Source organism: Engraulis encrasicolus, chromosome 6 (genome assembly GCF_034702125.1).
Source record: "Engraulis encrasicolus isolate BLACKSEA-1 chromosome 6, IST_EnEncr_1.0, whole genome shotgun sequence".
In the NCBI taxonomy this organism is placed as follows: domain Eukaryota; kingdom Metazoa; phylum Chordata; class Actinopteri; order Clupeiformes; family Engraulidae; genus Engraulis; species Engraulis encrasicolus.
In genome coordinates, this window is record NC_085862.1 from 52,382,734 (window position 1) to 52,397,679 (window position 14,946).

The 14,946-nt window shown below is 45.8% G+C and overlaps 1 protein-coding gene across 3 annotated transcripts in view; it reads left to right on the forward strand.

Annotated features, from left to right (window-relative positions):
* The first annotated feature begins 393 nt into the window (after window positions 1-393).
* The window catches only part of LOC134451450 (phosphatidylinositol 3-kinase regulatory subunit gamma-like), a 32,115-nt gene continuing 17,562 nt past the window's right edge, over window positions 394-14,946 (forward strand). For 2 of the 3 annotated variants that reach the window (XM_063201928.1, XM_063201930.1), the window contains exons 1-2: window positions 394-1,325; window positions 8,055-9,085. In XM_063201928.1, the coding sequence (XP_063057998.1) occupies window positions 8,719-9,085 (367 nt within the window). In that variant the 5' untranslated portion in view covers window positions 394-1,325; window positions 8,055-8,718. Of the gene's footprint in view, window positions 1,326-1,658; window positions 1,724-8,054; window positions 9,086-14,946 lie in introns of those variants that run through there. The other variant, XM_063201929.1, reaches the window with a different exon arrangement.

Here is a 14,946-nt window from a genome sequence, read left to right on the forward strand (position 1 = left end):
GTGCGTCTGACCTGTCGAGGTGCGTTTCACGCAGCAATTTGCCCAAAAGCTACGAGCGAGCTATATAGCTGCGTGCCGTGCGCTGCTTGTGTTGTGCTGTGTTGTGTGCAACTCCGGCGCGTCCCAGCGAGCTGCGCTGTGCTGTGCTGTGCTGTGTGGCTGCCTGGATACATTTTCTAATATTAGAACCTTTCCTTGATTTGCTCCGGCCTCACTGCTGACTGTACAGCACATGGCCCCCCGTCAGCCAATCAGAGCGCAGGAAGCCAGGCAGCACCCTCTCACTCTAGCAACAGCGACTTCCTCTTATTTATTTATTTATGCCGTGCCTACCCCCCTCCCTCCCCACCAACAGTCACCACCAAACCCACCCACCCCCCACCAACCAACCTCTCACTCTCACCCACAGACGCTCAAAAACAACAGCAAAAGAGGGGGAAAAGTGAGAGGACAGGAGCAGCAGAGGAGGAGAGAAGAGGAGGTTTGTTTTTCTCCTCTCTCACACACACTCTCAGACTCTCTTCACTCTTCTTCGCAAAAGCAGCAGCTTTGGAATCTCATCTCTGATCTGTCTTGTGAGCTCCGTCAGAGGAGTGAGGCACACAACTCCCAAGACCAGAGTCCTGTTTCGGCTTTTTTTCTGAAGGGGAAAGTACCAGAAGAGCAGTGGAAGAGTTGGGAAAAGCTGATTGTTTATCTTTTTCCTTCCTATTTTTTCTTTCTTTTTTCTTTTTCCAGCTCTATGTTTCTTTGCTCAGCTTGCTGTGACTTTGCTTTTGCTTTGCCAGATTCCAACTGGACCTGGGACTTGTATACCATCCCGGAGCGACGCGTGTTATGGGAGTATATTTAAAGACAGAGTCAGAGTGCTGGAAGATGGAGAGAGTGTTTTTCTTTTCCTGTGGGGAGGGGGGCGCAGTGGTGGCGCAGCTATGGAAGGAGCAGGGTGAGGTGGGAGGTGGGAGGTGGAGGGAGCAGGAGAGGAGCACCGGGCAGTTTTTTGGTTGGGATGGTGGAGGCGGAGGAGGGAGGAGGGGTGGAGGGGTTAGGAGATGGCGTGAGGATCCTGGCCTGTGGTTGGATGCGACTGAAGCCACGTGTCTCTTAGCCCTGGCACCTCTCTTCTCCTCTCCTCTCCTCTCCCTCCACCACCCTAACCCGCCACCCATCGCCGCCCGACATCACCCACCACCCCCCCACCCCCAGCCGCCACACGCCTTGCTCCCGCTCTCGGAGGTACTGTAGCGCCAGCTCACGGTGCCTACTTGACCAACCTCTGCTCAGCACAGCTGAGAGCCCCGTGCGGTGCCCGCCAGGAGCTTGTGGTGAGTGAATGTGTCTGTGAGTTTGCGTGCCAGTGTGTGTGTGCCCGTGTCTGTGTGTGCGTCTGCGTGTATCACCCCTGTGCATTTCCTCTGGTCCCGCACACCACTTTAGTGCAGTTTGGAGAGTGTGTTTGCGTGCAGAGCCGAGCGGCTTTCATACGAGAGCAGAGTTTTAGAGGTTAGGAAAGAGAGCTAGAGCGAGAGCGAGAGATAGTCAGACAGAGCTAAGGCGAAAGAGAGAGAGACAGTGAAGAGTGTTAGAGAGAGAGGAGAAGGAGAAGAAGAAGAAGAGTGCGTCATCAGAGAATCGCCCGGCTTGCGTGCCCGAGTTGTGCCAGCGCTGCCACCGTCTCTGCCATGGCCGATGCCCGCTCCGCACACGCACCGCACTAAACAAGGTGAGCCCCCCCCGGTGTAACGGGACACTATTTGGGTCTGGGACCACTTGGCGAGGCGGTGTGTGGGGGGGGAGTTGGGTTGAGATGCTCGTATTCGGAGGTATATGGGTGGGTGGTGGTGGCAGGGTGCGGGGGTGGCGATGATGATGATGACGGTGGCGATGTAGGGAATGGAGGCCATGATGGCGTTAGTCGAGGCGGTTGCGAGCCGCACTGGGCTTAGATGGCCGCCGGCCTTCAAAAACGGCCACCGATCTCTCGCTCGGTACCGCAACCGAAAAGGGGCACGCAAGGCTGCAAAAGCAGCCCCAAAACAAGCTTCCGTCTCTGGGGCGTCTGGAACGGAGCAGCAGCAGCAGCAGCCTACAGTACGGGCGCCCAGACTAAACCTAAGTCCAGTCTGAGTTGGGCGTCCCGAACAGGGCCGGACAGTCCTTGCTGTCCCGAACCAGGCGATGCACTGTAGGGTGACCGGCATGATGGCTTGACTCTCCACGTCTCCACGGCCCCCTGAAGCCAGTGCCGGCATTCAGTTGCCCACACTCGCCACACTTGAGTGCTGATTTAGGGGAGCGGGGTGCAGGAGTGGAGGGGTGGAGGAGAGGCGATGGTGGGCTGGGGTAGAGGTGGCGATAGTGGGGGGAGGGGTGGGGGGAAGTTGGGGCATGAAATGCAATTACCACCCCAGCTCTGCGCCCCGTCCTGCTTCCCAAAGCCCTTACATAAGCCCAGAGTGGCATCCCCCCCACCACCACCACCACCACCACCACCACTCCACCCCCACCCTCTGCCCCCCGCCTCCACTGCGACGCGGGTCGCCTCTACTCAGGACAAACCCACAGCGAAAAAGACACGCAAAAGTCTCCTGCTCCGTCCGTCTGTCCGTCTTTCTTTTCTATGTTATTTCGACGTCCTCTTGTCTTCGCCCGCTTTTCGGCGCCTTCTTCGCTTTCGTCTTCGCCTTCATCTTCGTCTTCGTGGTGCAAAGATCACCACCATTCCAGAAGGTTCCACTGGAGTCTGGTAGGGTCTCTGCTCTTGCTCTGTGTGTGTGTGTGTGTGTGTGTGTGTGTGTGTGCGCGTGTGCGTGTGTGTGTGTGTGTGTGTGTGCGTGCTTTTCCCCATGACTTCCTTCGTCGTCCATATTTGATGATGTCTAGACCAGATCTTAAGGGGGAGAACCCGCTCATCACCATTCACCAAACTAGAACAAGGGCGTAAAAAATATATTTCCATAGCAAAGAAACTAAAAGGAAAATCTCCTCCGTCCATCATCGCGCTGATGGTGACATTTTATCCTCCTCCTCCGCATCATCAACATCACCACCATCATCCCCATGTTGATTTGACCATCGTCATGTCAAATGTGAACGCACGTTTGACTTTTAGTTGGTTGATGTTTGCAGATATCTGCAGCATTGGAAATTATTAGTGGATGGTGAAAGCCCATGAGAAGGCTCCCATCGCTTCCAAGCCCGCCACCCCTCCCTCCCCCGTAGTGATGGAGGCTCGGATGGGCAGTTGTTGGGCGGCCATTGGCGCCCTCTAATCCCTCACGCAAGCCAAGGCCAGGGCCGGGGCCGGGGCCGGGGCCGGCCGCGGCTCTTAATGGTGTCCATCCCTAATCAAAGCCGCTCCAACCCCGGCCCATCCTCAACAAGGCTGCCGTGAGGTGACGCAGCTGGGAAAAAGAAGGGAGAAAAAAGTATGCTGTAGACACGCTATGCTACAGAGTGCACAGAGCGTGCATGTGTACCGTGCGTCATGCATGATGCTTTGATTGCGGCCATTTTGTGGAGTGGCGTCAGCCATGATGTCTGGCTGGAGATCACCTGGACGTGGCGAAGACCCGGGCCGAGCCAGGCCATACACTCCATCGGCACCATCTCCCCCAAAACACACACAGTACTGTAGTGGGCCCGACCGGGTTCGATGTCACTTGGCAGTGTGTTGTTTGTTTAGACCAGGCTCCGTATTTATTTCACTCACATGAAAGGAGGGCAAAGTAGGGTAGAGTACATATACGATAGTGTGTGTCTGTCAGTGTGTGTGTGTGTGTGTGTGTGTTTGAGATGGACAGCAGAAAACCTTTTTGTCACACACACATGCAGAATACTTTTCTAGCCTGTTACTGTAGGTCTGCTATCACAAGGCAGTACTGCATAGTGTATACTGCGTCAGAGTTTTACTGCACAGAAGCGGCTTAAAGAGTAACACAGAGGATGCGTGTCCGTGTCGTGATGTGTCGTATGTAATGTATGTAGTGGGCTGCTTGGAGAATGCTGTTCGGTTTCAGTTTTTGTGTTTGTGTATTTGCCACAAGTCAAAAGTGAGTTTCTCTTTTTTTTTGTCTTTCGTGATAAACAATTTCAGTTTGCTTGATTGTAATATTTTATTATTATTTTGTATACCAAAACTGGAAATGTAATGATTTCAGTGATGACAGGGTTTCAATCATTCATCTTTTTTTTTAAATCCGATCTATTTTCTTTTTACACCACAGTAAATGGACACTGTGAGATGGACCCCATACGTATAAAGCATGTGTACCGTACCCTTCATGTCAATTATTTATCTACATAATGGCAAAAGACTTTATAACTGTTTATAACTGTTTTAAAACACACACAGAAAATACAGGTAAACACACTAAAATAAAACTATGGTAAGCCCTACAGCTGTGTTTTTTTGGTCAAAGATAATAAAATCAATCTGAATAGCCAACTGTGAATGTTAAAAGTCGCCGATCATTGATATACAGTATGACATGCAATGAAATATCATTGATCTACAGTATGACATGAAGCGAAGTGTAAAAAGTAAGGTGAGAACGTATGAGACTGTGGCTGTGTGTGTTTTAAAATCTTCTATTTCATTGCATGTCATAAATCAATGATCGGCGACTTTTAACATTCACAGTTGGCTATTCAGATTGATTTTATTATCTTTGACAAAAAAACACAGTTGTAGGGCCTACCATAGTTTTATTTTAGTGTGTTTACCTGTATTTTCTGTTTTTATTGCTGGAGTCATTACGTCACCTGCTCTGCTCGTCTCTACAGCCTTTCAGCCCAGTCACTGCACCCTAACATCAGCCGGAGTGAGCCTTATGTTAGTCATGGTACATAACTTTTACCATGACATGGCAAAGATTGCGAAAGGCACACACAAACACACACACTTTTTAAATTCTATTTACTTTATATAACACTCATACACCCTAGTCAAGGTTACATCTAGCAGTGCTCGGTTTAGGTCTAAACTCCATGGTGTAACAGAAATGCGCACAATACTGACTTGAGTATTTCAAGGAGCACCGTATGCCTGTTTTTGTACATGCACATCAGTACAGCGATTATATGCCTGATGAGATTCATTTTAAGTTCATCACTGAACTTTATCTGCTTACTTTCAGTTTAGTGTAATGTTTTTTTTTCCCCACACTTTAAAAAAGTGCACTTTTTCTCATTTCACTTAGTCTGAAATAAAGTAAAAATAAATAATTAAAAAATAAATAAAAAAATAAAAGAAAAAATAAAAGAAAAAATGACGAAATTTCACTACATTTTCTCAGTTTCAGAGCGGCCATTTTATAAACTGCGTCTGTGGTATTGCCTTACCGTGTCGCTGGATATGGCAGAGACTTTGCGAAGGCTTTGACATGCATACTCATTTGCAGACTGGGTTGGAAGTCACGAGGCGCTGTCACACGAGTTGGGTCAGAACTGCTGTATACGGCGCTGCACAAATGGGCACAGTACAGCACTGCAGACCGCTTAAAACACTGTGGTGCACAAGTCAGTTTCAGTATTGATTCACATTTCTAGTTTGCAGTGCCATGTATTCATGGTGTGTACATGGCACACACAGTACCCTTGACATCAATAAGTTGCGTCAAAAAAAATCCAGAATTAAAAAAAGAAAAACCTCAAATCCTAAGAAAATTTGAGATTTTTTTTTCAAGTTGTAAATACCAAAATTTTACCGGGAAAATTAAAACCTAAATGTAAAAGGCGCAGCTATTTTGTACAGCAGGTTGGCCGTACAGAGAGAGAGAGAGAGAGAGAGAGAGAGAGAGAGAGAGAGAGAGAGAGAGAGAGAGAGAGAGTTTCTATGATTGTATTTATTTATTTTTCATGTGCTTGGCTGGTGCTTCAGATTTGATTGACGTTTAAGTTCCTTTATTGAGTGCCGTATGATTTTTTGATTTGGTCAAACCTGAACACTTTTCTTTGCTTGCTATTTGATTTTGTAAACTATGTGAACTATGACAAGCACACGCACACACTCATGCATGTACACGCACACGCACACACACACACACGTATGTGACGGACTTATACACACGCACACACACACACAAACACAAACACACACAGATCAGTCTTTGCGGTTGGGTCTGATATCGTTAAGCAGTAAGCAGTATTATTTTGCTTACATGTGTGTGTGTGTGTGTGTGTGTGTGTGTGCTTGCATGTGTGTGTGAGTGCCTTCCTGCGCACGTGCTGCGTGTGTGTGCACGTACATTTGTGTGCATGCTTGTGTGCGTACCATGCGTGTTTGTTGTGTATGCGACTGTTGTGAAATTATACCATGATGTTTCGGGTCTGAGGAAGGGTCTATTGACCCAAAATTGCTCTTTAAATAACACTACTCTTTAAATTTTAAAAATCCTGGTCAAAACAAACTGTTCCTTTTTATGAAGCTGCTCTTTGGCCCTGTATTAGATAGCAGAGGTGTGGGACTCATCCCCTCATCTTTCAGCGTCACAGCATCACCTGTTTAGTGTTTGATTCATTGTGCAATAACAAAACATCACACTCTGAAAGTCGGCCATATTGTAACACATTATACCTTTCCAAAATGGCTGCCATTCACTAGGCATTTCTACATAATAAAATACGTGCAAAGAAATAGAATAGAAAGACCCAGTGTTTTGCAGTACATACAATGCCCATACTAATTTCAGGTGATCTGAAGTTGACTGCACCACAGCGGGGAGAGAGAGAGAGAGCGAGAGCGAGAGAGAGAGACAGAGAGAGAGAGAGAGAATAAATATGTGTGTGTGATTTGAGAGAGGAAGAGAGAGTGTGTGTTTTGGTGTCTGTGCGTGCAAGCATGCGTGTGTGCATGCGTGTGTGTGTGGGTTTGTGTTTGTGTGTGCATAATGCTTATGTGTCATTTTTCCTTGTTAGTTCCATAACGGGTTTTGAGATCAAAGTATCAGGTCTCAGTCGTCACATCATCTTTTGTCATGTTTAGAAAATATGAATTAAGACACTCTTCACAGCGAGTCAGGTAGGAAACATGTGTGATCTTTGGTCCGCATCTTATTGCAAATACCTCTGCTTCCACAATACAAGCAAAATGTTGACCATGTCCGTATTTCTTGCAACCATTCCCTGAACCAGCAGATTTTTGAGACTGTTTGGTCAAAAATGTGCTGTTTAATTCAAAGCAGATAAAAATACAAATTGTGTCTTAATGATGACCTTAAAGTAGCCTACCTCAGAGGTCACAGACAAACCACCCTGTAAAAAAATGCTTTGTTAAAACTTCTGTACAATCCTGTTTGCTCCTGCTTGAAGAAATACTCAACAGACATTCATTAATGTACTGTTGATGTCTGTTGAAAAGTAAAAAGCATTGCCAAGTACCAGAATATGTGTGATTCCTGCCAGGCCCACTGTCAATGCAATAAAAAACATCCAAAAGTGAAGAGATCTCCCTCATGTGACAGTTACTGAAAATAACTTAAACAATTTTATATAGTCCATACACTTTACCCAGGTCCAGGGGGGGTCCGGGGACAGCAGTGGGGGGCTTCACAGTGGCACAGCACACTAAGCCCTGCAAGTGCAGGTTCAAATCCAGCCTGGGTCATATCCTAACCCACCCCATCTCTCTCTCCTGCTCATTTACTGCATTTAGCTGTCCTGTCTAAATAAAGTCTTAAATGGTCAAAAAACATTTAAAAAAAATATATATATAGGGGCCCCCAAGGCTACAGGTTGCTAGGCCTGCCCAGAATACAAATTTAACAATAAAATTGCTCAGACAGCGCCATAATTCTGAGCCAGGAATGAGTGTTAACATGACTGAAAACTGATCTTGTAAAAATTCTGCAATTATTGTTTTTTTCACCCACTTTGGCCAATCATTTTGCTGCGTTTACCAAGTTACCGTTTTGGTCCTCTGTCAAATCTCTCCGTCAATATTGCAGAATCAACCAACACAGTCTGAAGCCTATCTCTTTACTTCTCAAGCATTTTCAGACCATTTTCTCTGCTTCTCTCTCTCTCTCGCTCACCCCCCCCCCCCTTCTCTACAGACCTTCCCGCCTACTAACTAGGCTGAGGCAGTGACAGACAACCAAACAAGCCAATCGAAAGCAACTGTTACCTCAGACCTGGCAGCCTCATTGGTTAGCTGTAGTCACTTCCTGGCTGCAGTGCCTGTGTGAAGTCCGAGCACAGAGAGAGCTGTCAGATCAGACAGTGGAGGACTTGCTGTGGAGACCGTGTGTGTGTGTGCACGCGCACACACGTCTGTGTATCCGACAGAGAGTGTGCAAGCGGTAGCGACGATGTCTGCCCTGCCCATCATGATGCTCCGGGAAGACTCTAAAACCAGGAGAAGTCTTCACTATCCTGCCCTCAACACCGGACAACACTGACCAGCACAGAAAAACTCTCTCATAAATACACACTCTCTCTCTCTCAAACACAAACACACACACACTCTAACACACACACACACACACACACACACAGACCAGGACCATGGCTCCTCTACCCCCCAGCTGATAGGAGCAGTACCCCTCTCCCCAACCCGTACCCCTCTAGGACTCCTCCACAGTGCCAGACGTTGAGTTTCAGGGCTAGTGTCTCTCTCCCTCACCTCCAAGCCCCGCTACTCGCGACAACACCACCACCACAACCGACAACGTCAACACCACCACCGCCGCCGTCGCTGTCACACACGTCGACCTACAGATGGCAGAAGAGGACGGCTTCCAGTTCCGCGCCCTGTTCGCGCTGGCACGGGGCCGCCCAGGCGACCTGGAGCTGGCACCTGGCGACCTGGTGACGGTGGGGGCGGCGGCTCTGTGCCAGGCCGAGGGGTACCGCGAGGGGGCGGAGGGGGACCCTGCCAGCCTGGGCTGGATGACGGGGGTGAGGGACGGCACGGGAGAGAGGGGCGACTTCCCTGGGACGTACGTGGAGTACGTGGGCAGGGTCAAGAGGGCGGACTCCAACGCGCCCCCACAGGCCACGCAACAGCGGAGGCCACAGAGAGCGCTGCCGCCCACGCCACCCGGAGATGGAGACGCACACACACCACTTGGAGACACCCAGACAGGTCAGTTACCAGGGTTTATATCAGTATATCTATATCAGCACTGCGTATATGAACAGTTTCGTTGCAAAATGACAAACGCCATTTTTTGACTTTTGCATTTTATGCAATTCTTGGCATAAAATTATTCTTGGCATTCAAGTATTTTGGGAACATACTTTTTAAACCTATACAAAATGCATCTTGTAATGCAATCCAATCCAGTGTCCAATACAAAAATGTAAATTTCCCAAAATGTATATGAGTCATTTTGCAACAAAGCTCTTCATATATCACTGTATATCACAACATTTGTGGCCGTTGCACAGATTTTGCCAAAATGAGGGTCATGGAAGTGCTTTCTGTTATGGGCCCATATAGGGAAATGCTTTCTCTATATTCCCACAGCTCTATGTTTCCACCGTCTTATGTTCCAACTTCTCTCAGGATTTTTCTAATTTCAAAGTTTTTTTCCTCAAAAACATTTCTGATTCACAGGTGAAGTTGTTATCGACTGACTGGAAAAGGTAGGCTATTCCGCCATTAGTTTGCCAGTTTTCTAATGATAGACTTAACATAGCGCTGTGGGAACATATAGAAAGTACGTCCGTGACCCTAATACGGATTTACGTGAGATCAGGCCGCAGCATGGCTTGGATGCTCCTGTGGCCGGGTTGGCAGCTTAGTGAGGGATAGGGACACTTGCTGTGCACGTTAAACAGGCACCTGAGCTTCACTTCACAAGTATCTGTTGCAAAGTTTCTTCTGTGTCTGTAGTGATTTTGTATTGATGAGTGTCAGTACTGATGGTATGTCTGTAAGGATTGCTGTCAGTAATGGTGGGAGTTTTAGTGATGGATGTCTGCTGTGACACACACACACACACACACACACACACACACACACACACACACACACACACACACACACACACACACACACACACACACACACACACACACACACACACACACACACACACCACACAAACATCAAAGCCTGCTACCTCAGCGTTTTTTTTCTCTGGGTCTCCATGGCCTTTGCTCATGTATTCAGTGCATGCATGATGTGGGGTTCCCCCCAGAGGAATACTAGCCTATATCACAAGGGATTTATAGTCTGGGAATCGTCTATCTATTCATTTTCTCGTAGGAGAGGTTGACCAAAATTGTTGTTTTTTGTTTTTGTTTTTTTTGTAACATATGGGTGGTTGACGTTTAAGGGCGTAACGCAAAAAAAAAAAAAATCCAATTCCTGAAAAAAATGATCAACACATTGCATAGGCATGTCACACCGCAGGAAAATGTAGTCACACCACAGGAAATTCACTGCATTATGGCCATTTTAATCATTTTGTATACATTACTGACATCTGAGCTCATGCTAACTTGATAATGATAGTGTGTTTAATCTTAATATGTGTTTTCATTCATAAAAAATATATATATTTTTCCGTCTATAAGAGCAGTCACACCACAGGACACCATAAAATGAGCCTAAGCATTGCGTGACAGAAACATTGCTATATGAAGACATATTAAGAGGTTAATAGTCATCTTAAGCTTCCACAGCACTCTCCAATAACTGAAGTATTGACTGGTTAGGAGACAGTCTTTAAGACCCTTGTAGTTGGCCTTGCAGCTGCCCATTCGCAAACATTGACATACATGTCACCCCACAGGACGCAATTTGTGTTACGAAATTGAACTTGTACTTAATATTACTGTCTTGAGTTTTTTCACATTCACATGCCTTAATATTAAGTTAATATTTATGCAATCATGCCAAATGCTTCATACATTATTCAAAATGTTGTTGGTTAATTAATATATGAGTGATTCTCTAATTCGCCTACACTTTTAAGTCCGTGGATTTTATTTGGCAATTCCATTAACTATTAACTGCATCCAATGATGTTTTGGACATTAGAAAACATTTATCTTTCATATAATACAGAAAGTGTAGACATAGCATTATTTCCCTCAGCAAGAATGAATATTTAATACTGGTTTTGGGCGTTTTCATGCCGTCCTGTTTTCCAAATGTCAGATTCAGTCTTCATATTAGCATGTAAAGAAACTTGTTTTGCCCAAGACGATTGCAAATGTTGATTCACAGTAATCATCACAATATGACAAAACTGTCAGAAAGACCACTGTCCTTTCCATTATACATGAAATTAGCCATTTTGTGTGAGTCCACGAAAACTGTGTTAACCGTGTCACGGTCTGAAACCTCCTCCATAAATCAGTAATGGTTTGGTCTTAGGCCATACGAATAACATCACGTGATGTCATAACCTCTTTGGCAGGATACGGGAAGACTTTTTGGTAAATTTTGAGCTCCATCCTTCCATAATTTAATCCATTCTTTTTCATGTTCTCATAGCGGGAAAATTGCCTGTCAACAGTGTTATCAACATATTCATAAGAATCTGAATTAGAAATCACATGTAGAAAAACACAGATAAAGCATACAGATACATGAATTGATTAAGGTGTTGTGGTGGAACTTCTGAGGTCCTCAGTTAGCACAACACCATAAAAATGGCTGAAATGTCAACGGTGTTACCGTCAATGGTGTTACAATTAAGTATGACAGTCAGGGTTGCCAGATGAGGCTGATAATTTCCAGCCCAAAAAATAATCAAAATCCGCCCTAAAAACTCGCCCAATTCTATTGATTTATATGGCAGTGGGAAGGTTTTTCTGATAGATGCCATTTTTACCCGCACACGGCCATCCTAAGCAGCCCAATTAGGCGGGAACCAGCCCAATCTGGCAACACTGATGACAGTTGAGGAGGAGTATGTTTTTGCCAATTTATATCCATATTGACAGACAAACAAACTAAATAATTTGTGTTCTAGGGAGATGGGTTTGTCTGCTCTGTTTTTTTCTCCTAAAAAAGTGCCGACTTGTTCCCCTGCACTGTTGACCGTAACACAGTTGAGTTACACCGTTGACTGTTTTGAAAGTGTTTTTGTGCTATTGATACCTTATGTGTTGGAAAAATCCTATGAACATACACTAGGGATTATCTCTGGAGAAGGAAGTCTTGTGTAAGGAGGGTGACTATATTCAAATCAGACGTTACAGGGATTTATGATGAAAAATGTGTCAGTCTGTATCACACTGACTCATAAAATCCTACTTATGAAGCTCAACAATCACATTTTCTATATCAGTTGCACAGATTAATGACAACATTACTGCTAAGGGACATAAGCACTTTCAAACATATATTGTTTCAACTCTGTAGTATTTTTATATATGTTTGAAATGACATAGTATTTGTCCATAACACTGTTGACAAAATAATTAAGCAAATGTTCGCTTTCATTAGAGTATTTATCAAATGATTTAAGATTAAGCTTGGCAATTTGTTTGTTTGGAAACTTAAATATATACACTATGTAAACATCTAGGTCATTTAGTTGAAAAAAATACTGATAATTGACATTTTGCTTTTGCCAAAAGCGTAGGGAAATCGTAGAATCACTCATATATATTACGGTATATTCCTGGTTTCATTAATGTTACAGTCACACCGCAGGATATTTGACATATAAACCTTTACATAAATCTTAACAAAAATGTTTCTTCTCATCTAAGACTAATATGAAACATAATGTACCACATCTTCTTTCATTGACATTTGTTTTTTAAAGGAAAAATAACAGTTTTGTAGGTTTTTAACCAATGTTACGAAAAAACAAGGCGTCACGTCAACCACCCATATATTTCTAGGCCTTTTTTGGCTTTATTTTTGACAGGACAGTGGAGGAGAGACAGGAAATGAGTGAGGAGAGAGAGACGGGGAAAGATTGGCAAATGACCCGGGCCAGAATCGAACCCGGGTCGCCATCGTGGTAACCGTTAGGCCACGACAGCACCAATCAAAATTATTGTAAAAACTATCTAGAGCTTGATGGAAAGCTGATTTCGCATCTGGTGTCGAGTCAACATGACGGAGCTGCATGGCAGTGTGAAGGGATGGGAGTCTGTACTGATGGTTCTCTGTAAAAGTATCTCGTAATGTTTATGAGCAGAATCTGTGCTGTGGCTGTTCTGTAGTGAGGAAACTGTCATTATGACACAGCACTCCATAACGAAACAAAATTCATGCCTCCCCCGTGCAAGGGGACAGCCTCAAACAACACCCCAAGGGAGCAGTGCAGTGGGATGGTACCATGTTCAGGGTACCTTAGTCATGGAGGAGGATGCACGAGAGCACTGGTTAATTTTTACCCCCACCAACCTGACGAGTTGCGAATCAAACCAGTAACCCTTGGGCTACAACTCTGATGCCCATAAGCGCTTACCCATGACTGCCATGTACAGTAGGTGTTCAATGGTCAGTCTCTGTAGGGATGGCCATCTTCTGTCATATTTGTCTGTTATCGTAAATATACAATACGTAATGTGCTGTACTCTATGGCAGTCAACACTGAAACTGAGAAAAATATCTTCAAAGCTTTTATGAGGTTGGATATTGAAGTAACTGCAAATTCGACATGGTAATGTTTCTTAAACGGGACACATTTAGACCATACGGCTTTGTCACAAGATACAGGAGGTGTAATGAAGACCATTTTCACCGGAATCAGCCCAATTTCTCATAGAATACTGTAGGTAGTTAGTCACTGCACTTTGCCTTTGCAGGGCTGTATTGATCACTGTCTGTGTCTGTGCACTCCTGCAACACGACGGAGAGACAGGGTAAGCGGCCAAAGCTGTCAGCGGCCCTGAGAGAGGCACCAGTACTCTAATGAGGAGTAGTACACCACTGCAGACCTCTCTGCACTCCACTACACCAGACAAAATAAAGTTCATGTTACCCACTGGTCAGAGTCCAGTGGCTTGCTGGAAATCCACTAACTGCACTCTGGACCACAGCTCCAAGTCCACACCCATTATGGGACCAGGTGTCCCAGGCCAGCTTACTGTGTGAGTGTGTACACTGAAAGTTACCAGAGTGACCAACAGAAGTTGGCCAAAACCAATTCACTGGGGCGAAGCAAGCAAAGTAGGTGACCTGGGAGTTTAAAAGTCAGTTAGTATTTTGCTAATGAGCTATGGTGCTGTTCAGCGGAAACAAGTGGGAATGTTCTTCAAACGTCTCGATTTGACTAATGTCCAGAGTGAATGAAGCAAATTCATGGCAAAACTTCTTCAAAGACCTCAGGTTTGGACTGTCACTGGGGGCTCAGATGCCTGGGCAATGGTACATTAGGGCAAGGGTGTCAGGACTCACTGGAGGGAGGCAGGGCGGATGGTGGGTGTTGGAGGGAGGCAGGGTGGATGAATGGGTGTCAGACTCGGGGAACGCTGTGGGGGTTTTGGAGGGAGGCAGGGTGGATGGAGGTTGGAAGGTTTGGTTGGTTTTATGGGGGGGGGGGCAGAGTGGATGGGTGGGTATCAGATTCAGGGCACGCTGTGGGGGTGTGTTGGAGGGAGGCAGGGTGGATGGAGGTTGGAGGTTGGAGGTGAGCAGGGTGGGTTGGAGATCAGGGAGGCAGGGTGGGGTGTGTGCTGGAGAGTAGAAGTGGGGGGGATTTCTGGCCAGATCTGAGAATGAGTCCCAGGCTCTGAGCCAACATAGTTTCGCACAGCCAGACCTGTTATGAAAGAGCTGAATACAAGGAACAGAACGGGACAACACAATGGCCTACTGAGACATGGAAAGGAGAGAGAGAGAGAGAGAGAGAGAGAGAGAGAGAGAGAGAGAGAGAGAGAGATACAGAGAGATACAGAGAGAAAGAGCGAGTACTGGAGAGATTTGTCGCGCAAGGGAAGAGAAGAGAAGAGAAGAGAAGAGAAGAGAAGAGAAGAGAAGAGAAGAGAAGAGAAGAGAAGAGAAGAGAAGAGAAGAGAAGAGAAGAG